Source organism: Myotis davidii, unplaced genomic scaffold (assembly GCF_000327345.1).
Source record: "Myotis davidii unplaced genomic scaffold, ASM32734v1 scaffold18, whole genome shotgun sequence".
Classification (NCBI taxonomy): domain Eukaryota; kingdom Metazoa; phylum Chordata; class Mammalia; order Chiroptera; family Vespertilionidae; genus Myotis; species Myotis davidii.
Window position 1 is genome coordinate 534177 of NW_006292696.1, and position 26610 is coordinate 560786.

At 45.8% G+C, this 26610-nt stretch overlaps 1 protein-coding gene across 2 annotated transcripts in view; it reads right to left on the bottom strand.

Annotated features, from left to right (window-relative positions):
- SH3TC2 (SH3 domain and tetratricopeptide repeats 2) overlaps nt 1–22060 on the bottom strand; it is a 49271-nt gene extending 27211 nt beyond the window's left edge. The window contains exons 1-7 of one of the 2 annotated variants that reach the window (XM_006766219.2): nt 21846–22060; nt 12210–12308; nt 8630–8757; nt 5785–5890; nt 4719–4862; nt 2620–2821; nt 1775–1848 (exon numbers count right to left, since the gene is read on the bottom strand). In XM_006766219.2, coding sequence (XP_006766282.1) covers nt 1775–1848; nt 2620–2821; nt 4719–4862; nt 5785–5890; nt 8630–8757; nt 12210–12308; nt 21846–21897 — 805 coding nt within the window. In that variant the 5' untranslated portion in view covers nt 21898–22060. Of the gene's footprint in view, nt 1–1774; nt 1849–2619; nt 2822–4718; nt 4863–5784; nt 5891–8629; nt 8758–9862; nt 10229–12209; nt 12309–21845 lie in introns of those variants that run through there. The other variant, XM_015565605.1, reaches the window with a different exon arrangement.
- Nucleotides 22061–26610: the final 4550 nt, after the last annotated feature.

Below are 26610 nucleotides of genomic sequence, written 5' to 3' on the forward strand. Positions count from 1 at the left end.
CATGCACTGTCCATCTGCAAAGACCTTTTGTGTCCGTTTTCTCAGATCTTTGCAGGAACCGCAGAGCAACAACCGGAACCCTCTTTGTATGGGATTAGGAAGGGGTGGGGGGGCAGAGAAGCACAAGAACACTGCGTGAGAAGCCGGGGCCCTCCACTGCGGGTGACCCTGCTTTCTGCTGATTCTCCTCTGACTGGCAGCATGGTTTTCTATGTGCCTTGGTTTCCATATTTCCTTCAGCTGCTCTGCTAAAGCTACTGGCTTTCCCCACCGACATTTTTGGCCCAAGTTTCCATTGACAATGTCTTCAAGATCAGAAATTTCCACCCATCTGTGGGTTTTATGGTAAAACTTATGAACAAGGCAGTTCAGCATAATGAGGGCCTGTGAATTGGCTGAGGTCACACTGGCTTTAAGTTGTGGAGTCAGAATTTGAACCCAGAACAGAACTCACAGCCCCATGCTCATAACTAACTACAAGGCTAGATGGCCTCAGATAGTCAAAAATCTTGTTTATGGCCGTTGCGGATTAGATTTAATATTTGGGTTCCATAATTCCCACTATTTCTTTTTTTGTAAGTATCATTCAGGCTTAGAATTTACAAAATTTTACTTTTTGCTGGGGGTGGGGGGTGGGGGAGGTACTCTAAGGATGAAGATGAAAGGAATTTATATTCCAGGTATCTAGCAAACATTGAAGTTTATTATCCTCTAGACACATACACATATACACATAGACATATGCATACATACAGATACAGAGCGCCTAAAATGTATGTGTACATATGTGTGTATTTTGTTTATTTATGCAAAAAAATAGTTACTAGTTACTCACTAAGTGCTAGGCATTCTTATTCTTCCTAAATTCAAGATTAATTTCACAAATCTTTAGGAGAAATTAAAAACTTTTTGACCAGAGATTGAAATCAGGCAGGCAGCCTGCTGCAAAAGGTAAGATTTCCTTCTTTTTTATGGCTAGGTAGTATTCCATTATGTAAATGTACCACAGCTTTTTTATCCACTCATCTAACGATAGGCACTTGGGCTGCTGCCGAATCTTGGCCATTGTAAGTAACGCTGCAAGGGAACATAGATGGACCTGGAGATTATTGTGCTTAGTGAAACAAGCCAGTCAGAGAAAGACAAGTACCATATGATCTTAATTATATGTGGAGTCTAATGAGCAAAATAAACTATGGATACAGGCTGACAGCTGTCAGAGGGGAGGGGGCTGAGGCTGGGTGAGAAGGGTGAAGGGATTAAGCAAAGATAAAAAAGAAAGACTCATAGACACAGACAATGGTATCATGATTGCCAAAGGGAAAGGGGTTGGGGGAAGTAGAAGAAGGTAAAGGGGGGATAATGGTGATGGAAGAAGACTTGGAGTGGACAATACACAATACACTATACCTGGAACTTATATAATTTGATTAACAATGTCACCCCAATACATTCAGTTTTTAAAAGAGAAAGCAAGCAGCCTGTTTTCCCCCAGGTCTTTAAGTCCCTAAGGTCCCTATCATTCCCCACCATCTTTCATCCAGGCCCTCACGCATGTGCATTCTGCCTGCTCCTAAAGGCACCTGCATCTGCAGCCCTGGATGGAGACCCCTCGTTGTACAGGTGAGGAGACACATGTACAGACAGTAACTGGCTTCCCCGAATCCAGTCAGCAGCTGGGGCGAGACAGGAATTCAGATCTACTGACTCCAAACCTGCAGATGAAATTAGGGCAACATTATCTCCTTGACAACTCTCTTCAACTCAGCCGTACCAATCTGATAGGAGCCCGTCCAATCCCTCTTTCTGGGAAGGCCACAGCTTCCCGGATAATTCTTCAGGAACCATCTGCCAATAGAAACACAGGGTTTGCAAATGTGGATTTCAAAAAAACCAGAGCAGAGAGCGAAACAGTCCATTAAAACAACAGTGATGGTCGTGATGATGTGTGATGGTTATGACTTGGCCCGGGACTGGCAGGCATTACAGAGCACTTACTTTGTACGGGGCACTGTGCGAAGGAGAGGGGTCAGCCTGCCTGGCATGTTTGCCGGCTCTGCAGTTAGTGTGTCAGTTAAATAACTAACAACTGATGCCTTTCCATTCTCACCATCAGGTTCTCTGCCAGAGCCGCACACAGGTCCCCGGCCTGGGTAATGTTTGTTGCCACAATATATGTTTGAGTTCACAGTATCCTCCAGCAAGGATTCTCACATTTTAGTGTGCAAAAACATCCCCCTGTGCTTAAGGGGAGCTTATACCAACTTCAGGTTCCTAGGTCCAACCCCAAGAGAGTTTGAGGAGGGGTAGGTGGTCTAAATTTATAGTAAAATCCCCAGGAGATTATGATACAAATGGTCCCCATTCCCCACATTGAGAAATACCACAGTGGAGACCAGATAGAATATTACCCTTTAGGTACAATGCCCATCTGACATTGAGAGTTGTCTCCGATGCCATCAAATTGTACAAACCTTGACTGTCACAAAAATAAAAGAGAAAAAGCCACCTAGATTGTGTTCCCTCCCTGGCAGCACGGAAGGCCCGCATGCCTGCTCCATTCCACACAGACCCGGGTGTGCTCTGGGACCCTCTCCCAGGAAGCGGAAGGCTACTCACTGGTGGAAAGGGAGTGGCAGAGGTTCCAGGGCTGACACCGGCACCAGGCCCCGCTGACCCGTCACCAGGGACATGCCTTCGCACTCGGACCCGCCGTCAGCTGTTTTCACCGAGATCAGCTCGCCCTCGCCGAGTGTCAAACACTCGCCTTCCTGCTCAGCTGGCTGGGCCACAGCACACGTGGCTCTGCAGAAGAAGTGGCCTGCAGATAATGAGAAAAGCCCTTCCGAGGAGTCGCAGGAAGCAGAAAGGGGTTATCACACTATGTCACGTCTCTCTCCATGGCCCAGACACTTCTCTTTCTGGGAGAAAAGCACACAGTTGGTCAAGTGGGGGAGAGGCCACTGCAGGAGATCCTTGTGATCCCAGAAAACTGGTATCAGAAAGAAAGCCACTAAGAGGAATTCACTTAAAACAGACACCGAAAGCCTGGCCGGTGTGGCTCGGTTGGTTGGTATCCTCCTATGTGCCGAAACGTTGCCGGTTTAATTCCCAGTCAGGGCATGTGCCCAGGTTTCTGGCTTGATCCCCAATAGGGGGTTTGCAGGAGACAGCCAGTCCATGCTTCCCTCTAACATCAATTTTTTTCTCTCTCCCTCTCCCTTCCTCTATATCTAGAAATCAATAAAAATATTTAAATTTAAAAAATAGAAACTGAAAGTTCTGAAAAATTCATGAGACTAAGGTTTAATTGGTACTTCACCTTGAAAAAGAATGAAACAAAAACTTATGAAAATATATTTAACAGAACTTCAGTTATAACTACAACCTCACATTTAATCTTAAGACCAGCATAGAATAAATTATGCTGATTTGAATGAATACAATTTCTTCAAGTAGGTTTTATAGTACCACAGTATGACATTCTTTCCTTCTTATAGTATTTGTGCAATGTAATCATAAAGGGAATCATTTTGCAAAAGATTCTATGCAAATCTGGCTCTCAATGTGTCTATGACATCATCACTTATCGACTGGTCAGGTGGAGCCTTGATCCGACCCTTCCTTGCAAACAGATTGGTGGGAGCGTCAAGCAGTTCCTCAACATCCCTTTCTTCGATCTCACGAAAGCTTTTAGGTTTTGCAAGATTTGCAATTTTATTTTACAATCAAATTCTAGCATACGTTTAGAAAAGTGATTCTCAATTTTGGATGCACATTGGAATTACGCGGGCAACTTTCAAGCTATACCAAAGCCTGGGCCCCCACCTCAGGAGATGTCACTAGCCTGGGTGGAGTCCTGGCAAGGGCATCTTCTAAAAACCCCCCAAGATGCCCTGACTCATGTGGCTCAGTTGGTTGGGCGTCATCCTGTGCACTGGTTAGATTCCTTGTTAGAGCACAAACCTCAATCTCCAGTAGGGGATGTGCAGGAGGCAGCCCACTGATGTTCGCTCTCACATCGATGTTTCTCTCTCCCTCTCCCTTCTTCTCTCTCTCTAAAAATCAATATAATTATCTATATATATAAAAGGCCAAGTGACCATCCAACCATCTGGTACACATGACGTACACTAACCACCAAGAGGCAGACACTCAATGCAGGAGCTGCCGAGCTGCAGTGACTTGGTAGTGGCAGTTCTCAGGTGACGCACTCCGGAACCAGAAAGGAGGGAGCCTGATTCCTCACGGGGCCGCAGGACTCCACGTTTGGCCGTGGGTTATGTTGTTGCTGGGGCACTGTTGGCCCTGAATCTAGTTTACTGCCAAACTGCAGTGACTTGGCAGTGGTGGTTTTTAAACTTCATAATATTGCACCTAAAGCTAAAATAGATGTTGCTAAAACCCAAAATGAAACAATAGAAAATTTCCTTTCAATGTACACGAATCCATGCACTGGGCCTCTAGTTTAAAAATAATAAAATAAAATAAAACCACCCCAAGTGGTTCCAACATGATAGAATCAGTAAGACTGGCCAGCAAAGCTGCTCATGTGATGTCAACATTAAACTGAGATATTTGGGGTAATATTATAATAGGTGGGTTCATTTATAAATATTACCACATTTTAATGGTTTTTGCCTCCTTTGTAACCTGATCATTTCAGGGACTTGGTCATAAATATCCAGATAAGATCCCCACCCCTACTTCCTGCTCACCTTCCTGCGTCAGGAGTGCCAGGAATATTGTCTCCAGGTGTTTATCATCTACGGACACTTGGACCTCTGTGTCCTCCACCAATCCGCAGTTGAGCCAGTACTTGTGGTCGAAGAGAAGATGCTCCAGACACGCAGACACGTAGCCTAGGAAGGCAAGGCCACAAGGGCCCTGAGCAACATGACTGCGGCCACCAGCTGAGCACAGAGGAGTGGGAGCGAGCCCCTCCCCAAGGTCCCTCCCAGGCTCTGGTCCCCAACTCGTCCCCATTTCACTGGAATTGGAAGAGCATACGTTGGTAGCTTAGCAATTTCTAGAATGAATTTATTCTTATCAGCATCTGTTAGGAAATACAAGTCATTTTAAATGATATTTATGATTTTCAACACAGCTATGGGTCCATAAATGCAGAGTGAGATGACCAAACCCCATTACCTTTTTCTAATATAGCCACGGAGGAATCTCCAAGATGACAATGCTGAGTCTGGGGGTTCCTGGCTCCCCCTTCAAGTTCCCCTGAGCTAAGGCTCACATTCCTGACCCCCCGGAGATACACAGTCTGGGGTGGGGGTTCTCCATGACCCACAAAAGAGCCAGGACTTTTTCAATGTCCCCACTCTGATCCTCCGCCTCATGCATGCCCAGTAAGCTCTCCTTTGTTAAAATCCAACCAGAAACCATTGCAGAATCCTAACAATTATGGATAGTACTTTAAGGAGCTATTCTGATCTTACTCAAGACCGGCTCCTTTTTGTCAACCACCAAGTTCACATCTATCTCAGCACTTTGAATTTAGCCTCGACCAGTAACTACTGCCAGTTGACTGGCTGTCTAATAAAGAAGTCTCTACCTGAATACAAAGCAGTGCTGTGTTTGGCATTTTAGAGTAACAGTTAACATTGGCTTTAGGTTTAGTTCAGGCATTCTGTAATATTTCAAAATTAACATCCATGTTAGGGCTCTACCTCTTTTAATGCTCTGAGACAAACCAGTTCCTTCTCGTCAAGCCCTGCAGCAGGGCGGCTCTGTGGTGTGGACGCTCGTCCCCCCGCCTGCTCCCTGCCGTACCTAAGCTCAGGTAGGTGGAGAACTTCCAGATTTCCTCCACGGTCTTGAAGGTGATGAGGAACTGGGCCTGCTGGGACTGGATGCCCACCAACCTGGCTGAGAGGTCCTGAACAAAGAGAATGGTGAGTCAGCCGGGCGACAATGTCCTGTTAACAAGCCCACAGGAGTACAAAATGCTTTGAATCAGTTTCTTAATCATGGCACTGAATTTTACATCAAACACACACAAAAAGGAAAACAACCTGAATGTCCATCAGAAGAGACTGGTGAAAATGAATTATGGTTCATCCAGACAATGGGATTTGTGATGTCACACAACCAAGAAAGAATAGACACTCTCTGTGCACTGATACAGCCTCCGAATATACCCTGCTAAATGGGACAATGGCAGTGACCAAGAGAAACAACTCCAGGGTGTAGAACCAAGTGCAGTGAATGCTACCTGTTATGTAAATGAATTTTTTTAAAGTGGGGGGAGGGGGGCAGTAGGGGAGATAAATAAAAAATGGCACCTTTTATTATGAATCTATGTCTACTGATTATTTTTATAAAGTTGGCCAACTACCCTCCAAAAAGGCTGATCTTACTGTCACGTGTTCACAAGCAGAGGGAGAGCAGACTGGCAAGCTACCCCCACCCCCTTTTAATACCTGAGTCACTGACCAAACTTGGTTTTCCCCTGGAATCTGACTCTGTTGCTTGCCCACGCCTCTGGAGTTGACTGTAACGAGTGATGATCAGAAAGTCCCTGTCTCCCCAGGCCAGGTCCCGCATCACCGATCCACCCTGGGGCCCTGACCTGGGAGAAGCTTGGGGAAAGGAGAGGACGGAAGGACCCGAAGGAAGAGCCCCTCGCTCAGCAAAGCCAGAGTCCTGGTGTTCTGCCGTAGCAGGCCCCGAGGCCCAGGTCCTCAGGCTGAAGGGCCCCGTACTCAAGGCAGGGGTCTGGGCAAACATTGGTCTACAGAGAACTTACTATTTGTCAAGTACTCCACCAAGAGCTTTATGAGCAATGCCTCCTTTAATTCCCACAGTAACCCCAGGGAAAAGTACAATTACAGTACTTAATCCATTCTAAAATGCATTGTTAACACATTTAACCATTTCTGACACCAAAGATAAGAAAGCATGGCATCGCCCTAACCGGTTTGGCTCAGTGGATAGAGCGTCGGCCTGCGGCCTCCAGGGTCCCAGGTTCAATTCCGGTCAAGGGCATGTACCTTGGTTTCGGGTACATACCCAGTGGAGAGTGTGCAGGAGGCAGCTGATCGATGTTTCTCTCTCATCGATGTTTCTAACTCTCTATCCCTCTCCCTTTCTCTAAAAAATCAATAGAATATATTTAAAAAAAGAAAGCATGACATCATACTTAATGGGCAGCATTTATTTTCATCCTTAGAGGTAAACAAAATAATGGTGCGTTTTATAATCAAAGGCCATTTCAGGTTAAATGGAAAATGGGATTATCTGTCTTACAGTCAAGGAGGCTGGGGAGACAGGTTAAGCAGGTCGCCCAAGGTCACCTGCGAGTGCACTGTGGCACCCTGCCTAGATCCAGGTGACGCCCGGCCTCAGCTTTCCCCGAAAGCTGGCCCTGCTGGAGCCTCAGCTCACAGACCCGCTCACTCAGCCAAACCCAGCTCTTGCCCGTGCCCAAAGCGACCTTGGTTAAAAGACACTGCTCGCTTGGGCAGCACATATATAACATTGGAATGAAACAGAGAAGATTAGCATGGCCCTTGTGCAAGGATGACATGCAAATTCGTAAAGCGTTCCATATTTTTTTAAAAAGAAAGAAACTCTATGGTTCCTGAATTCTGAAAATTTAAAACCAAAACCACCCTATTGTTTATGTGATCTACTAGGCATGGAGCACTTAGCGCACCCCCCGCCACCACCACCCCCCTAAGCGCAGTGCCCAGCTCTCTGCAGAACTGTCTCATTCACTCCTCCCCAAAACACAGATGTGATCATTGGTTAAATGACAGAGTAATAAAGCACACTTCTCTTTTAAATATGTATCAGATGAATTCGGAGCCTGTAAAAATAACTAGACATAAGTTTATTGTGTCAAGTATTGTTTTCCTTCCCCCACCTCTACTGCAACAACTTTTAACCAATTTCGACTTTAGCTCTCCCAGTAAATACCTCCTGAACTGTAAGCATTTGGGTCATACTCTTCTCCCTGGGTTTAACAATCGAAGGTAATATCTTCCCACTATGGAAGATCAGAAATTGGTTTACTTACCTTATTGCCTTTTCCTTCTCAAATTCTAATATTTATAGTTACTAATTCTTGATTGACAATTTTGGTACTTTAAGAAAAATGGATACTTAGTGGTTAGCAGTGGCTGAGAAAGGGGATGAAGGGCAGTTATTGCTTAGCGGGTACACTTTCAGTTTGCGATGATGAAAACATTCTGGAATGACAGTGGAGAGGGTAGCACAACAATGTGAATGTGCTTGTCACCGAACTGTACACTTCAAATGATTAAATTCAATGAAATGTATGCTTTATATATATTAGCACAATAAAAATAATAAAATTCAAGTTCACCAATTTTCTTTTAAGTATACTTAATAAGGTAGGTATGGTGATTCCCATCCTACAGAGGTTACACAGCTAAAGATGGCAGATTTGAAAGGAAGTTTTCTGTGGTTCTGCAACTCCAGGGGCTCCCTCAATCCGAGCTCCTGCCCTCCTGCTGAGCAGAGAATGTGTCCCTCATTTGTTCAGCCAGATGTTTTCTCCAGAGCCCACTTAGTCCCAGTGCTGTCTCGGGTGCTGGGCGCCTGTAGCAGAGGATGCACAGGCTGGGCGTTCCTACGCTCTGCCCACGCTCACCTTAAACAGAGCACGCACCTCCTGGTCCTCGTTCTCCAGCGCCCAGAGCCGCCTCCTGGCTGCTTCCTGCAGGGGGCCATTGACACACCTCCTGGAGCGGCTCTTCACACTGAAGGAGAGTGTCAGGTCTGAAAGAGAACAGGGAGCCGGATGAGGTCGGGAATGCAAAGGGAGGAAAGAACTAGATAAGCACCAGTGTTTCCCACATCTAAACCCTACAGGGCTGCCCTCATTACTCAGAGGTCATGGGTGATCCTAACGATGCTCGGAGCACCTCCTTCAAACTGTCCCCCAGAAAGAAATGCTGAGGTCCGGATGCCCGGGAATCCCGGGACTTGGTGCACTTGGGTTGGTTATTTCTGCTGTGAGCCAGGTTATTCCTACGCTGCCTGGTACTGAGGTGACAGTGCCGAGACTGTCGCTGAACGTTCACCAAGCACATCAAGCATTCGCTGGAGAACCAGCGAGGACATATACTTCCTCCTGCAGATAACCTATGGAAGTTTCTAACTATTTGTGTATTTAGGAAAATGCATTCATATGTCACATTTATGGATTATAATAGATATGATATACTTTATGCATTTTACATACACACATACGTTGTCTCTAACCTGTCTCTGATAAGCATTTATTAATGTTTTGGGGTAATTGGTTGATTATTACAATCTATCTTTAACGCATTTTACATACACACATACGCTGTCTCTAACCTGTCTCTTTCTGATAAGCATTTATTAATGTTTTTGGGTAATTGGTTGATTATTACAATCTATCTTTAATTTCTCAAATGGCACATTGAATACTGTGAGCAGACGCTGTTTTAAGTGCTGGACACAGAGGGAAACCTAGTGGCATGGGCCCTGTTGGGGCACTTGGAGGTGGGGTGTGCCTTTGGGCAGCGTTGCCAGGAAAGGCCACACTCAGGAGGTTCATCTCAGAACTCCACTTTGCCAGATGTCTTCTTTAGAGAATCAGTAGCAAGGCCGTTACTAATCATCAAACACAATAAACCCAGAAGGTGCTGGACTGGATAACCACAGAAGTCTCCCTTCCAGCCCAAACTTGCCAGGACCTCGGCAATTCCTGAGCACATTAGAGATGGCCCCTATCACACAGGCTGGGTCCACAGGGCAGTCCTGGGCCCCAACCGTGGAGAGGCCTGTCTTTAACCCCAAAGTCCTGAATGTGCTGTGGCTGTAGACCAGCTCCAACATGACATGAGCAACTGACCTGGCATTGGCGTGAACTTCAGTTGGATGACTGTTGCCTCCCGTTCCTCCCTGGCCTGTGTTCTAATCTCATCCAAGTCCTGCATCGTTGGCAGTCCAGGTCCACCCTCCAACGGGCAGCCCCTCTGCACACGGATCTCTAGGAGGAGGGGATGTCCGGGGGGCGGAGTCATACAGACCTGGGCTCAAGGCTTGGCTCTGCCCTTGCTAACTGCCACCTGAGCAGTTACTTACTTCCCTATGTTTGACTTGTCTCATTAGCAAAATGGTTGTTAGAGTACCTGTCCCACAGGGGTTTGCAGGGGCTTACTAAACAAGATAATGCACATAGAGGCTTTGTCTGGTGCCTGGTACATTCTAAATGTTCACAAACACATTAGCATTAGCTGTTGCCTCTCACAAATCCCCACGCCCACCCCAGTACTCCAGCAATCACTGCTCTCACTGCCCTCATCTGTCACACCTACATTTAACCTTGACTCTGAGTCTCTGATTCCTTTTCACCAAACTTGTCTGTCCTTGCAAAACCTAATCCAAACTCCCCTCTGGAATCTCTCTGGTAATGGCTCCTAGTGACTGACAGCCCCCCTCTATATAAATCCCCTTGCCACACATGCCCATGCATCCCTGGATATGACACTCAAAAGACCAGGATGTAGATAAGCAAACTGCTTTTGAGATCTCAGCCAGTGAGAGCTAATATTCGGAGCGGAGCCTCTGGGCCCACTGCGGGATCCTGCAGTGCCCTCTGCGTCACCAGACCAGGGAGAAGTCAAGTCCACTCTAGTTTACGGCGAAGTGCATTTTGTCATATTTCTGTCTGGTCTTTTAATCATAATCATGTATCTGATTGATTCTGTCTGCAACTCTTCCTTATAAAGGAGAGGTTGGCAGCGGGAGCCGAGTCCCCCTTCTCTCCCGTGACCTTCCTAGAAGCAGTGCCCTGGCAGAAAACACTGGAAAAGGAACAAGTTCAGCCTCGGTTGACTAAGTTTCACCTACACATGCCCCTTGTTCATTGGCCTGGGCCTTTGGGCACAGATAAAGCAAAATGCTGACTCCATTGTGTTCATGAAACAGCAGATGGGGATGCATCTTTTGGCGGGCATGGCCCCAGCTGACAGGCAGATGAGCAGATTGACACAAAAGAAGGAAGTGAAGGGTAAGGTTTTACTTATTGCCAACCAAGCAGTTTGACAGAATTTGGAATTAGGAAAAGAACAAACCTGGTAAGACACTTATACAATATCGATTTACATGATTGATGTCCTTCAGAAAGAACATTCATACTGTAATCCTTTTCCACAAACCTGTTGTCTGCTGGAGAGAAATACATGACTGGAGGGGCCGTGGAGCACATGATTGTGAAAAAGGACCGGGTTTGAATGCCTTTTTCATAACCTATTAGCTGTGGCAGTGGGGAAGTCACCTCCCTCTCTGAGACTCCGTTTGCCACCTTCAGAATGGGGAGTGTGGCGCCACCTCCCCGAGGTGAGTGAGGCAGGATGGGCAGAACATACGAGGATCACTTAGCACACGCTTGGCACAAGGTTTGCCCTCAAAATGGCCCCTTTTACTACACGACAGAAACTGAGTCTTCTACAGAGTCTCGGGTACAAGGGTCAGCCCAGAAGTATCTCTCTGATGGCAACTCTCCCTTTGCCAGCTTCCCTGAGGTCTCTTAAGGGGACCCTTGTGAGAGGCATGCGTTGAGAATAAGATTTTTCTCACGTTAATTTCAAAATCTTTTTCTGCTTCTGAACAATTCATACAGATGCCCTTCTGATCAATCACCTCACACATTTAACCCTTTATTCACTTATTCATTATGTTAACAAATATTTACTGAGAACTTACAATGTAGAAGGTGGTGTCAGGTAGTATATAGAATACAAATATGACCACCACATATTTGTTCAACTATTGCTGTATTTATTTACCAGACATTTTCTGAGCACCAGCTATGTACAAGTAATTCTTTTAGATACCATGTAGAATACATAATTATTTAGGAAAAATTACCCCTGATTTTAAAATTTAACCAAATTAACTTTTGTTAGTACAAGAAGTATGAATGGAGCTCCTAATACATGCCAGATTGTGAAGAGCTTTGAGTATCAGTCTGAGGAGGTTTAACTTCATCTTGACAATGGAGAGCATTGGAAGACTGGTGAGCAAGGCAATGTCATAGTCAAGGTCATGCCTACAGGATGCATTTTGTGGTGGTTCTAATAAGGATAAGGGGAAGGGAGCCTGCAGATGGGAGTGGCCAGGAGGTTGCTGCAGTATTCGACATGGAAAATGTTTTGTTTTGTTTTTAATAGGGTTTGTGTTTGGGGTTTAGATACCTGGAGTCATGTTCTGTAACAGGAAACATCTTTCCTTATCTTCAGGTGAGGATCTAAACTCACTCGATATGGCTGGATCCTTGGAAAGAGTTTCTTTACCTGGAAGAGATCAAATGAAAGATCGTTGTGAAAGTGTAAGCAAGGTATAAACAAGGACTGAGAGCTTTTTCTCCAGGGCTGGTGGCATGGAAGACTTCTATTACCATTGCCTTATAATTATTTATGATCAACTATGATCCAAAAAAACTATCACACATGTCATCTCAATCATGCAACAGTCACAATTTCCCCATTTTATTAAAATAGAAACAGATTTCCACCCACCGGCCAGACTGAGTCCCTTGGCATGATGCACTGAAAGTGCGGAATATACATTGGGTCAACAAGATCATCATAGATCTGACTACAGCGTTGTTTAAGGACAACAGAAGTGCTGGAGCAGAACAAGGGAGAGTGGCATTGTTGGGGAGATGGCTGGGGCATGGCTGTAATAATCCTGAAACATATGAATGTCCCCAGACTGTCCTTCTGTCTGCCCACTAAATAGAGTCCTGTATGGGCAGCTCGTCCCCAGCTCTGCAAATGTTTCTGTCCTTGCAGCTATAGAATTGGAGTGAAAAGGATAAAAAAGAAGATTGTGACACAGGCCAGGGTTAGGGAGAAGGCTATTTTGATGGCAGAGAGTTGAAAAGAGAAGAGAGTATAGCTAAAAAGCATGAGGCAGTAGATATATGCAGGGTGTGCCAAAAAAAATGTATATACATTTTGAATAATTATTAATTCCAATGGGTTAAATTTGAAAAGAAAGAAACATCAATTGAGTTATCAGCTGTTAAAGTGTGTGTACATTTTTGCGGAAATCCTGTATATGTAAAAAGAAAAAGACTAGAGGGGAATTTCACAAGTATGGCTATGGAAAGTGGGTCTCCTTTATGGCATCCCCCAAATACAAGAGAACTCAAGTCCTTAACACATTACTTTTGGTTACTCTGTTCTTTTGACCATGACATTGCTCAAGGACTATAGCATGGGGTCCGAATCATATATTACCTGGCCCTGAAAAGAGGGGTTAGCAATCTTGGCAATCACTGTTCGAGTCACTCATTTAATCCCCCCTCGCCCCTCATTTCTTCACTTGCACAATGGTGGTGGGTCAAAGTCAAGCAGGCTACCAGGTGTTCACCTTTGCTGCTGGTGATGCAGCCCAAGCATGATAAATGACAGGGCAACCATGCTCCATCCGGTCACAGCTGGTTTACACTGAACCCAAATCCTCATCTTGCTGCATGGAGTCTGTGCCTCCTCCTGTGCCTGTACAGCAGGTTTTGAGATCCAAGTGGAGGACTTCCATTTCTTCGTATAGAAAACAGTCCATCCTCTTTTGGTGGTGAACAGGGAGAATGACATGGATTTTGGCTTAAACTGGCAGAAGGAGGGGCCCATCAGCTCACAGCCCTTCATCCGGTAAATCTCGGTAGGGTTCAGCGCCAAAAGCTAAGCAGCTTAGCTGGAAAGCTGGCGATAATGAGCTCTAGTTGAACAGGATCATTTCATAGTTCTGCCCCCAGGAGCCAAAAGTAACTGTAGCAAAAGGACACTGGCTTGGGAATCATGAGACACGAGGTTGGGCACCATCAGATCCTCCCATATATCAGTTAGGTGGCCTTGGGCAAGACATTCCATGTGTCTGTTTTTTGAGATTTCGCGTTTCCTGCCATAGATGAGGGACTGACCTAAATCAGTGCTTCTCGACACTGGCTGCCTATGTGACGCAGCCAGTTTGATTTTTTAAAATAACCAGTGCCTACCCTCATCTCCATAAATGCTGATTTCTGTGGTCTGCAGTTAGCTCAGCCACAGGTATTTTTTTAAGTTCCCCAAATGCTTCTAATGTGAGTCAGTGTTAAGAACCACATGTCTACATCGGAGGTCCTCAAACTTTCATGTGCATGTGAATCACCTGGGGATATTGATAAAAGGCAGATGCTGCTTCCGGAGTTGAAAGCCTGAGGATCTGCATTCCTCCCACGGTCCCAGGTGATGCTCCTGCTGGTCCCGGGGTCACACTCGGAGTGGCGGCCCGCTTCACTACTCTAGGACAAAGTTTGGAGACTGGTAGACCAGAAGTCACAGGCCACAGAAAACCCACAAATATTTCTTCTTTTTCTATTTTTTTCCCCACACAGTGAATTTTGAAGTTTGAATTGCTTGGCATCATTTAGAAATTGGGATATTTCGCATAACTCGGATGCTTGGCTTTGCTTTGAGAACTGGAAGATCTACAGCCCAAGGCCCCCACTCTCAGTGGCAACAGTCAGCCGAGGCTGTGGTCGCTGCCGCTTGACAGGGCATTTGTTCTCCGGCCACACATCCCCCACACGGACAGCTCACTCATTTACCCTCAGCCTCAGCACGCCCTGAGAGTATATCCCTGCTATAGGACAGTGAGGACCCACGGATGAGTCCACCTTGAAGAAGGAAGGCCAGGATGGTGGCCCTGGTTGGGTGCAGGGGTGGAGGGTGAGTGCCCAGCTCTTAAAGATGTGTGAGATTTGGAGAAGAAAATCGCAGAATTTCACACAACACACTTGTTTTGTAAAAGATACCTGTACAGAAAACTTGTAGAAAAATATACTCCCTCTGTCCCATAAGAATAGTAGCAAGTGAATATTTAAACGGGAATTATTGGCGAGTGCAGCTGTGAGTTATGTTGTAGCGCAAAATTGCGAAGCCTCCAATCAAAATCCATGTTTCATGACATCTGTCATTTGTTTTGACACATCTTTCCATTTTTAGGTTAATCTAATTATTACGAATTATAACTATTTTTCTAATTTCATCCACTGATTGAAATCAATTGTTTTACTTCAGTTGAATATCAACCCATTGTAAAAGTGAGATGAAAAAAAGAGAGTTTTCAAGCAAAGATTGAGTTGCGATTGTCCAGTTCTTGATGCATCAAAAGAAAAAGGAAAAGTTGCAGAAAGGTGCAATTGCGTTAGCTGCAAAACAATTTAAGTGCAACAGAATGACCATATCAAGAATTTGGAAATGTGCTTCCAAAAATAATTGTCAAGGAGAATCTTATGCTAATGTTGATTCTTTGAAAAAACGAAACTGTGGACGTAAATGCAAAGATTATGGAGAAAAACTTGAAAAACTTAGACATATTCCTCTTTGCAGAAGAGGCACTATATTGGCCTTTGATAATATTTTTCCCGAAATACTGGATAATACATTTCTGTCACTTCAACAAATTATGCTGGAAGCAATGAAGAACGATGGCTCCAATCATTTTAAGCTCACGCATATAGGGAAAGCAAAGCTTCGCAGCCAATGGATCCTGCCTACAAGTTTAAAATGCAGTAACAAAATTATTGAAAAATCCAGAAACTATCAGAACACTCAAAATAAAAATTAGGAGTACTATTTTTAATTTATTGTTTAATTTAATCTAGTTTTTTTTTATAATAACTGTTGCGTTCTATATTTATTTACTTTTGCTACTATTATTATGGGACAAGTTACATTCATCAACTGCTACTATTATTATGGGACAGAAGGAGTAGAAGAATATCTGCATTGGAGTGGCCTTTGATTTTCTAAATAGGATGGAAAAGCACTACTCACAAAAGAAATAATGGATAGCCTGGCCAGCATGGCTCAGTGGTTGAGCATCGACTCATGAACTAGGAGGTCATGGTTCGATTCCCAGTCAGGGTACAGGCCCAGGTTGTGAGCTCCATCCCCAGTGTGGGGCATGCAGGAGGCAGTCAATCAATGATTCTCTCTCATCATTGATGTTTCCATCTCTCTCTCCCTCTCCCTTCCTCTCTGAAATCGATAAAAATATATTTTTAAAAAAGAAATAATGAATAAATTGGAATACACTTAAATTAGAAACTTCTGTTAATCAAGAGATGCAATTAAGAGAGTAATAGATAAGTGACAGAGTAGAAGAAAATATAGGCAATATGTATATTCATGAAAGAGCTAGAATCCAGAATATACAAAGAATGCTAATACATCTTTATTAGGTAGGCAACCTTCTAGAAAAATGGGCAACAAGCTTGGATAGGCATTTTATCAAAAACAATATCCAAATGGCCAATACATTTATAAAAACCTTTTCAAGCTCATCGGGGAAATGAAAACTAAAATCACAATGAAGCACCTTTACATAGGCCAGCTAAAATGAAAAAGACAGATAAAGCCAAGTGTTTGTAAGGATACTCATAAACTAGAACCACATTTATGGCAAGTGAGTAAGAATAAGTTTTGAAAATTTTCATTTTGAAAAACTGAGAGTTTCAGTTCAAGCTGAGCATATCCATTTATACACATGCATAAGATTCAGCAATTCCAATTTTGAGTAGATATATACTCAAAATACTACACACATATGTTCACCAAAATACACCTACTAAAATATTCACAGCAGCAGTATCAATAAGAACCAAACCCTGGCAACAATACAGATGTCCATTTGCACTAGAATGGATAAGTGAATGGTAGCATGTACAATTAAATACCATGCAGCAATGGGAATAAATGAGTTACTGCCACAGAAAGCAGCACAGATGGATATATTCACCTTGTGGAAATTCAATAAGCTGTACACATCTAACTTTATGCACAGTTTTGTATAAATGGTAAATTTTAATAAAAGGACAAATTTTAAAATATTCCTGTCACCCTTCTCTACCTTCCCTACCTCAGAATATCTAGGGATAGACTGTGATGTGTGTTTTTAATTAGATGTTGGGGATTTCCAATGTCCCCTAGAGCAGCAGTTGCCAACCTTGCGGACCTCATGGACCACCAGTGTGCATAGAGGCAGCCAGCTCACCGGATGCTTTGGGACGCGTGAGCCAGAGGCCAGCTCCTTGAGAAACAATAAGGAATCTGGGACATGAAAGTGAGTTTTATAATAGGAGGAGCAGTTAATAGTTGCACAGGATTTATAGTTATAAAGCTTTTTCATATATGGAATTACATAAAATTCAACATGAAGGAATTTCAAGATCTGAGCTGGGCCTTGTGAAAGAACCGGACACTATTGAAGGCAACAAGAAACTATTATGTAGAATAAAGTACTTTAGGGAAAGTATATGGTACTTTAATGACTGAAAGGAAATAACCCAAAAGGTCCATGGTGGCTATTGCTGAGTTATTTTAAATTATCTTTCCTATGCTTCTGCCTACTTTCCAAATATTATGTATTGTCTTCCAACACTAGAGGCAGGTGAGGCAGTGTCTGGGAACAAAGACTCTGCAATCAGACAGTCCTGGACTCAAAGCCTGGCTTCTTCATTGGTTTAGCCATGTGACCTAGGAGAACCCAGTCTCTGTGTCTCAGATGAGCCTGCCTCCCTTCATCCCTATCTCCAAACGTGCACAGGACTCAGCATAAGTGAACTGAGTATGCTCTGCCGTAGCCATGCAGCCAAAGTTAAGCCCATGGAAATTGGTCGTACAACCCTCCCAGCACTCTTAGGGAAGAGAGGATTTCTTTCCACTGAACTTGAAGCTGCGAATGTGACAGCGTGGAGCTGTAGGTCCCACCACAGGGAAGAAGCCTGCCTGAGTATGAGACCAACCTCGTACAAATAGAGCTGAGGAAAGAGAACTTCCTGATAACATTTCTGGACATCTTGATGAAGCCATACCTGATAAAATAACCTCCGGACTTTTCATTTATGAATCAATAAATTACTTTCTGGAAGCTAGTGTCTTTATTATTAATACTGGCTAGATAAAGTTACTAACACTTAGTTCAGAAAACTCTGAGATTTATTTAAACACTATCAAACTACTCCCCAAAGTGGCTGTAGCATTTTGCTTCCCCTTGGCAATGTGTGAGAGCTCCAGTTGCTCCACATCCTCACCAGTACTTGACTGTGTTGCTCGTTTTCATTTTAGCCATTCTATAGATGCGCAATTTTATCTCATTATTTCAGTTTGCATTTCCCTAATAACTAATGATGCTGAGCACTTTTTTCATGTGCTCATTTGCCAACCATATAGTCTCTGAATGACAGAGAACTGTCGCAGAGTCGGGCGCCACACAGATCACTGGGTGCAGACCTTGCTGTTTCCACTACATGAACCTGACCTCAGAAATCTGAGGTTTAAAGTCTCTAATCCGGGAAACATCTAACTCACAGAAACTTGCTGGAAATGAGAATCCACTCCCATTTCTCCTATCTTACCCTGGCATTCTCCTTCCATCTCCTATTATTACACTGATGATTAGTATTTACCAAAAAGGTTGAAAGGGAAGTTACAAACAGGATCAATGTAGGCAAATATATCTCTCCCACAGCAACTGTTTAAGGGTATAAATCTGCCAAATTTCTTCAAGAATGTGTTGAAAATAAGGAGAAAGTGCTGGGAGCTTTTAAACAGACAAACTTCGATGTGGCTTGCTCTGTACACCTACGTGAGCAACTGTAGTTTATTAAATAATGACAAGAACATTTAAGGGTCCCGGAAGTCAAGCGATGATGGCAATTGACCAGTAACTCACCCTCTCACCACCTGCAGTCAGGAGATTTATGTGAGCAAATGAGAGACATCACAGGGAACTAATGCTGCGGGCAGCGTGCACGTGTGAGAACGCAGCATGGCTGGGGTTGTCAGAACCAACATCAGTCATTGTGTCACACTGCAGCAAGCCAACTGGGCAGCCAGCCAGGGCTCAGTTCTATCAAGAACCTTCTTCTTTGCTGCCTCCCTTACCCCTGAGGACTGTTGATCCTCACTGTTTACTCCCACTTACACAGACACAATGGCAGGAGCAGCCAAAGAATTCTGAGCACAGACTCCTAGTCCTGTGGAGTCAGGAATTAGGAAGAAGGAACGCTGGAGTGGTCCCTACTTGCTAACAATAAAACAGCCCACAATTACTGAGGGGTTTTCAGAAGCCAGACCCTGTGCTAAATCCATGAGATGAATGATCTGATTTAACCCTCACAAATGCTCCATGAACTAGATACTACCATTAGATCCAGTTTACAGACAGGAAAACTAAGGTTTGACGAATAGAAAGCAGAAATAAAATGAAGTCACTAGAGTCAAGTTGCAAAATAACTAAAAGCAAGTAGGTTGAGGTATGAGGAAACAGTTCTATTCTTGTTTTAATGAGCCTGGGAACCTACACCTTTGAACTTTCCAGTCTTGGGTCAGTACATGATATCCATCAAACCTCCAGATAGCCCTCTGATTACCCCTTAAAGGGCAAGGAAACAGTGTTCATACTACCTGAGATCCATTATCCAGACCACCAGTCCTCTAGAGGATTAGCATCTTGGACCCATATAGAGTCTAAGAATGTAGGACTGATTCTTCTCAAGAATGTACTCCTCACTGTAAGAATCCTTGGTTTTTCTTGCTTCTGCACACCACTCTGGGTATTGCTTGGTTGTGTTTTCAGTTTGCAAATCTCAAGACCCTTGAATAAATATTTATCTTTTATTTCTACCCAAAGCCTCCTGTTGTATACAATCATTTGACAGGTTCAAAGAATATAAGAGACTTGCCCAAAGTCACACAATTACAGTGGGGCCTTGACTGACAAGTGTCCCGACTAACGAGTTTTTCGAGATACGAGCCATCTCTCGGCTGATTTTTTGCTTTGAGTTGAGTTGCAAGCTAAAATTTGGGTTACGAGCCAGCTTCAGATACCCCACCGCTAGTTGGCGCAGCGAACAGCACAGTGATTTGACATACGAGTAATTTGAGTTACGAGCTCCGTCACGGAACGAATTAAACTCACAAGTCAAGACCCCACTGTATTAAGTTGCTCCAGGATGTGTCTCATATTTTGTTCCATTTTTCTAGGATAAATAGGGGCACCTAGAAGGGGATGTTTATGTCAACTGGCCTCAGACCTACAGCACTTCTATCAACACCCTAAGAAAGGGCCCTGAGAAGTATGGAGAACAATATGGGAGGGTGTCATGAAAAGCCTCAATAGGAATAAATAACAAGCTGACTCTTGGTGAAAAAGTGAATCTAGAATGCCAACCAATTGTTAATAGCAAAGTCAGGTAAACCAATAAAATAACTGAATGAGAGTGTTGAAGAAGTTTGAGGTTGTTTTTCTCAATAGTGGTTCGTTGGTGGGTTTGACCTGTAGAATTCTCTTACATGAAATCCTGGGCTGAAGGACAGGACAGCAAACAGAAGTAGAGTTGCTACATCAGAAGCTGAGGTCAGGGAGCAGGAGCAGAGGTCCCGAGACACCGCCCAGAGCGAGTTCACAACCCCCTCATTTTACAGATGAGCAAACAGAGGCCTAGAGGGAGAGTGTGATGTGCCGGGGCCATGGACATGTAATTGATGTGGCTGACATTTATTGTGCTTAATCAACTGTGTGCCAGGTTGTTTCACATGTAGTCTTAATCCTCATATGAGGAAGACAGTCATATCATAAAATCTACACGAGGAAATTGAAACACAGAGAGGTTAAGTACATTGCTCAACACAAGTCAAGGAACAGAGATGAAACCCAGGCATTCTGGCCTCAAAGGCCAGGTGATTAACAGTGATGATGCCTGCCTCAGTGGCATTGTTTAGAGGTTTGTTTACTTATAATTTATAGATCTGGGTGGCCTTAGTCTGGGAGCCTCTCCCTGCTGGAGATGCCAAGGTGCTCAGGCTCCAGAATATGGCTACTTCCCATTCACTTTGGCATTGGCCAGCCCAAGTAACGGGACCCCCGGGGGAGTCATCTGTCAGAGAGTAGAAAGCTTTGTCTAGGGGTTCTCCTGGGCTCCTGCTCCAAGGAACCATGGTAGTGCTCCAGGAAGAGATGATATGCCAGCTAGGGTTAGGAATGGTTCCTTGTGTGATGTTCTTCTATCTCCTCCTTAGCTCTCCCCCAATCCAATCACCCCCACCCCAAAGCTGCCACTCATCCCGATAAATGCCATTCGCAAGACCACGGGGCCTCACCTTGGTCCTGCTCTGAAGACAAGCAAGGAACTTGCATTAGGGTGACCAACCATGTCGGTGTGCCTGGGACTGTCCCAATTTTAGCCTTGACTAGAGCCTTGCGGGAGCCCTCTGTCCCGGGCAGACCCGGGATGTTGGTCAGACAATGACAAGTCTCAATGGCTTGACACTCGCTTAGAGCAATAATTCTCCGTGGCTTCAACTTGACATACCAAAAAAGTATATCACCCTGCAACAGGTAGGAGGCAGGAAACGCCTGTTTTTCTTAGTAATAGCAACCCTGACGAAAATAGGGTTTGAGGGACGCAGGCCAAGTTTATGACCACCCATGGACCCCAGAGGAACTTGCAGCCGGAGCTTTCTTCCTGACCTAGGGAATCTTGGGAAGAAAGGAAGGAAGGGCTTAGTCACACCCTGGGAGTGGCAGCCAAGAGCAATACTGCTCCTCACAGAGCCAGCTCCCAGCCTCTCTCTTCAGGAAAAGTAGATGTTTCCCGAGCTGTATGCCCTTTTACAAAGCCAGAGTGACAAACACTGACGGAGGGAGGAGGGAGCCAGAAAGCACAACCATCTCCCCGACTTTGGAAGAGCAACTTCCCCACCCCAGCAGACCCCTGAGCTTTCACTGAACCAACCACCTCAGCCAAGACACAGGCCCAGGTCCCCCAGGAAACTCACCTGGGCCCCAGGACAGACTCCGCTCCCTGGGGATGCAGAAGCAGCCACCCATGTGTTCACCATCCTCCACGGGCCGAGGACCCTGGGAACACCAGCCAGAAGAGCACTGCCAGGGCACAGCCTCCCCACGGTGTTCCTCCTCCCGCCTACTCCCTGGCACACGAGGGACCAAGGCCCCGGCTCAATGCACAATGCAGCCTTTGAAATCCCGGCTGCAGCAGGAGGCCCGGGGAGGATGGGAGGAGCTGCCCAGCCCTCAGGCCCCGCAGTCCTTGCACTGCCAGGCCTCTGCCTGGAAGCAGAGCTCCTCCCTGCCTCTCTGCAGACTGCTTCATGCCTATCAGGCTGTGGCACATTCCTGGCATTCTAAGACTCAGATACACAGTTTGGTTCTTGTGGGGGTAGCCAGGGCGGAGGAGGAGGGCAGAGAGCATCCCAGGAACCAGGCTGCTGTTCTTGCTCCCTCTCTGACTGACTTGGCCTCACAGACTGGCCTGCCACGGGGAAAGGGATTCCCCACCCAGCCTCTCTCTGCAATCACCTCCGTGGTATCTGCATGAAGCTGAAGCAGGGGCTGCGGGTGCAGCATCTCACCTCAACCCCAGCAGCATCAGTGAGCCAACTGCCTGCTGGTGAAGGTGCAACGCCCCAGCCCGGCTCCCAAGGTCCTGGTGAGAAGGAATCTAGGAAATCGCCAGATGTAGCCCAGCGTCTTACAGGTGAGAGGGTGGAGGACAAGGTATGTTAAGGCTACAGTGTGCACAAAAATACTGGTCACACGGACCAACCTCTTTTCCATTTTGGATAGTCAGCAGAGTAGGGGAATGCAATTGACACAGTGTGGCTGAATCTCAGAAAACCTCTGGTGACAGCTCCTGAAGGGGATGGAGGAAATATGGCTGGATGCCAACAAGGTTAGACATAGGCACAGGTGATCAAACAACCACGCTCAAGGACCACTCATTACTTAATGTTTCTTTAATGCCAAGAGCAAAGGTCAGTGGTGAGTGGTCCAAGAGTGAGGAGGTGTGGGCTGAGAGAAAGCGGGTCCTGACAGCCAGCCTTGCGGGCTACTTGGAGGATGGACTTGAGGTTCCTCTCGCAAGCATTTTAAGCAGGGAGGTGGCCTGGTCACGTTAAATTCTGGAAGGAGCGCTGGGGCGACAATGGGAGGATGGCCCAGGGGTCTGTCTCACTGGAGTGGTCGGGAGAGTCCACCGCACACACCAGCTCAACCACAGGTGACGGCGTGTCGACCGTGTCTCTGAAGTCTGGCTTCCGTTTCAAACCTGACTCATCTTGACTCCCAGTTTACTGCAGACCAGGCGCTCATTATACATCACTGCACTTAAATCCCATAATGTAGGCATTATCACCTCTATTCGTGAGTGAGAAACTAATGGAGAGGGGTGTGCAACTTGCCTAAGGCCCTGCCATGTATGGTGTCAGATTCAGGACTTGAGCCAGGTCTCCTTGCTTCCACAGCCCAGGGCTTCACTCTTCTGATTATGGGCTCTTTTCATGACTCCACTGAGGAAGGATTATGGGCAGGTGGGGGAGGGCGGGGCAGGGGGGCAGGGACAGGGAACACAGGCTCTCTCTGATCACAGCACCACATGCAGGATGTTTAAAGCATCCACTTCCGGGAATGTGCCCCACGCCGCTACCCTCACCAAGGAATGGTGTTTTAGTGTGAATTAGGATGTTTTCTTGGGCCCAAGATAAAAGGGCAAGGGCTTCTTTAGGAAGCAGCCACTAGAAGTGTGGGGAGGTATGTGAGAATCAGACAGTGAGGAGAAACCATGGTCTCTCTTGCACATGGCAGCAAATGCTCAGACTTGTCCTTCTCCTTGACTTGCCTGCACACCATTCTCATACAGGCACAGTGACAGAGATCAGAGATGGCAAATGGTTCAGATCAGCCAAGGGAAGGCCATCTGTCATAGATGACAGACACCCTGAAGCAGTGGACTGAGACACACATTTTGGCAAATCTGAAATGAACGCTCCATTTTGGATAAAGTCATTGCTTCTCTTGAGATACAAGAAACTAGTGCTATTCTGCTCTGGGTAGCTCAGATGAATCAACCAGAACAAAGAGTTTTCCAGACAGAGAGAGTAGCAAGCACAAAGGTGCTGAGGCTGGACCCTGGGTGGCATGTTAAAGGGAAAGCACGTGTGACTGGAGTCCAGTGAGGCAGGGCAGGGCACAGGGATGAGGCCAGAGAAAGCAGCAGGAGGTCGGAATGTGTAGGACCTAGAAGGCCATCTAAGGACTTTAGCTTTTACTCTGGGTGAGATGGGAGCCAACGGAGGACACTAAATAGAGGAGTCCTCTGATGGACTTAGTGCTTTAAAGGGTCACCCTGGCTGCTCCTTGGAAAACAGGCTCAGCTGGCATGCCGGGTATGCAGCAATTGTAACATCCGGGGGAGAGACGATGATGGCTCGAACAAGAGTGAAGTTAGTGGAAGTGGTAAGAGGGGCTTAGGTGTTTGACATGTTTTTCAATGAAAAGTATATTAGTCAAGGTTCCCCAGAGACACAGAACCAGTAGAATATATAGTACCTGTGGTGCCAGGAGGGCACTGCCCAGTCTGAGGAGAAGCTCCTGCGAGGCTTCAGGCAGTGAGGGACATGGCGCAATGCTCCCTGGTGTGTGGCTAGACATTCTGGTTTGCCATGGGAACCAGACATCCAGACTTTCAGACTAATTCAGAATCTCTTCCCAAGCACTGTGTTGGGCCAATACTTCAGGGCAGACAAACATGTCTGCGAACCAAATCCAGCCCAAGCGCAGCCTGTTTGCCCCTTCAGAAGTAAAATTGAATGGTTTTCCTTAGGAAATTTTACCATCTAGTTCAGATAATAAGATATGCTCTTAAGTGCTGTAGTTCAAGAGAAATACTAAAAGACCGTGTGGTGGGTGAAACTGTGCCCCCCCCCCCAAATAATATATTGAAGACATAACACCCAGTACCTTAGAATGTGACTTTTTTTGGAAATAGGATTGTTGTAGATGTAATTATTTAAATTAAAATGAATTCATACTGGAGTAGGGTAGGCCCCTAATCCAATACGACTTGTGTCCTTAATAAACAAACAAACACCCTGTGAAGAGATAGAGACACACAGGAGAAGCCCAGCTGACCATGAAGGGAGGGATATTAGAGCGATATGGCTGCGAGCCAAGGACTGCCAGGAAACCACCAGAAACCAGGAAGAGGGAAGGAAGGCTTCTCCCTAGGTGTCATAGGGAGCACAGCCATGCAGACACACCTTGATTTTGGACTTCTAGCCTCCGGAATCATGACACAATAAATGTCTGCTCTCTTAAGCCACCGAGTTTGTGGTAGTTTGTAAGGGCAGCCCTAGGAAACCATTACAGACCACATAAGCGATAAGCACACCATGTCACCTATTCACCCTCTACTGGAAACATGAACCTGGGAATCATTAGTATTCAGAGATAATACTGGTGACATGAGCAGAAAGTTAGCATGTCCCAAAGGGAAAAGCAAAGAGATCTTCATGGAGGAGGTGGCATGTGACTGGGGGCTTTGAAGCAAGGAATTTTGACAGGAGGTGGGAAGAACATCCCAGATTGAGGAAAACCCATTCGCAAATGTGCTATGATTGCATTGGAGACAAGTTTAGGGGAAAGTCATTCCATGTGAATGAATGCGGAATGATGTTGCATCTTCTCATTCATTCATCATTTGTCTATTTTTCCTCAAGCATTAATAATAAAATAATCTATATATATAAAAGCCCAGCAACTGAAAGACAGAATGACCAGAACGATCAGTCAACCAGTCCCTATGATGCACACTGACCACCAGGAGGCAGACACTCAATGTAGGAGCTGCCCCTGGTGGTCACTGCCTCCCACAGTGGGAGCGCCACTCGACTGACTGGGATGAGCAGTGGGAGCAGCTGCTTAGCAGGCCAGGGTGAGGCCAAGTCTCTGTACCTATCAAATACCTGAGACAACCCAGACTCTGGCCTGACCCCACCAGCTGATGCAGGCCCTCTAAGGTGTGTTCTAGAAAGAGCACGGGGAGCTGGCATAGGCAGATGGCAAGAGGGGACGTGACTGTGGACCCCCTGGGGAGGCTGCCCTGATGGCTGAGGAACGCGGCTGCCCTGAACATCCCTGATGGTGTCACCAGCCTGGCATCACACATCAAGGACATTCACCGAGTGGCTTTGGGGTGCAAAGCTCTCCGTCAGGTCCCTCCAGAACATAGAACATGCCTTTACCCAAGACATTACCCTGAAATACCATCTCAGACTAATTTCCTCATTCAGCAGCCACTCAGAGGGCGGGTCCACAGCCGCTCGGCTGACTGAGATGAGCAGTGCTCCCACAGTAGGCCAATCCCTGCAGGGCACGCCCCCCACCAGTGCACAAATCTGTGCACTGGGCCTCTAGTAATAATAATAAATGCTTACTGAGCTTTTATTATATGCTCATGTGAAAAGTCCACCTTTAATCTTCTCCCACCTAAGTCTGAGTGACTTGCCCAGCTCATTCAGCTGACAGCCATGGCCCTCACTGCTCTAGTCAGTGCCTGACACTGTCAGGGAGACCCATGCAGGTCTGTGGTGGGTCCGGAAGGCTAAGGGGTCCGGCAGCCATGAGAAGGCGCAGGTGACCAGGCTGAGGGTGAGAAGCTCCCCAGGCTTTCTTCTGTGAAGGAGGGAAATGTGCCCTTGCCCAGGGTCAGCTGAGGAACAGGTCCTGCAGCTCCAGGGCGGAGGT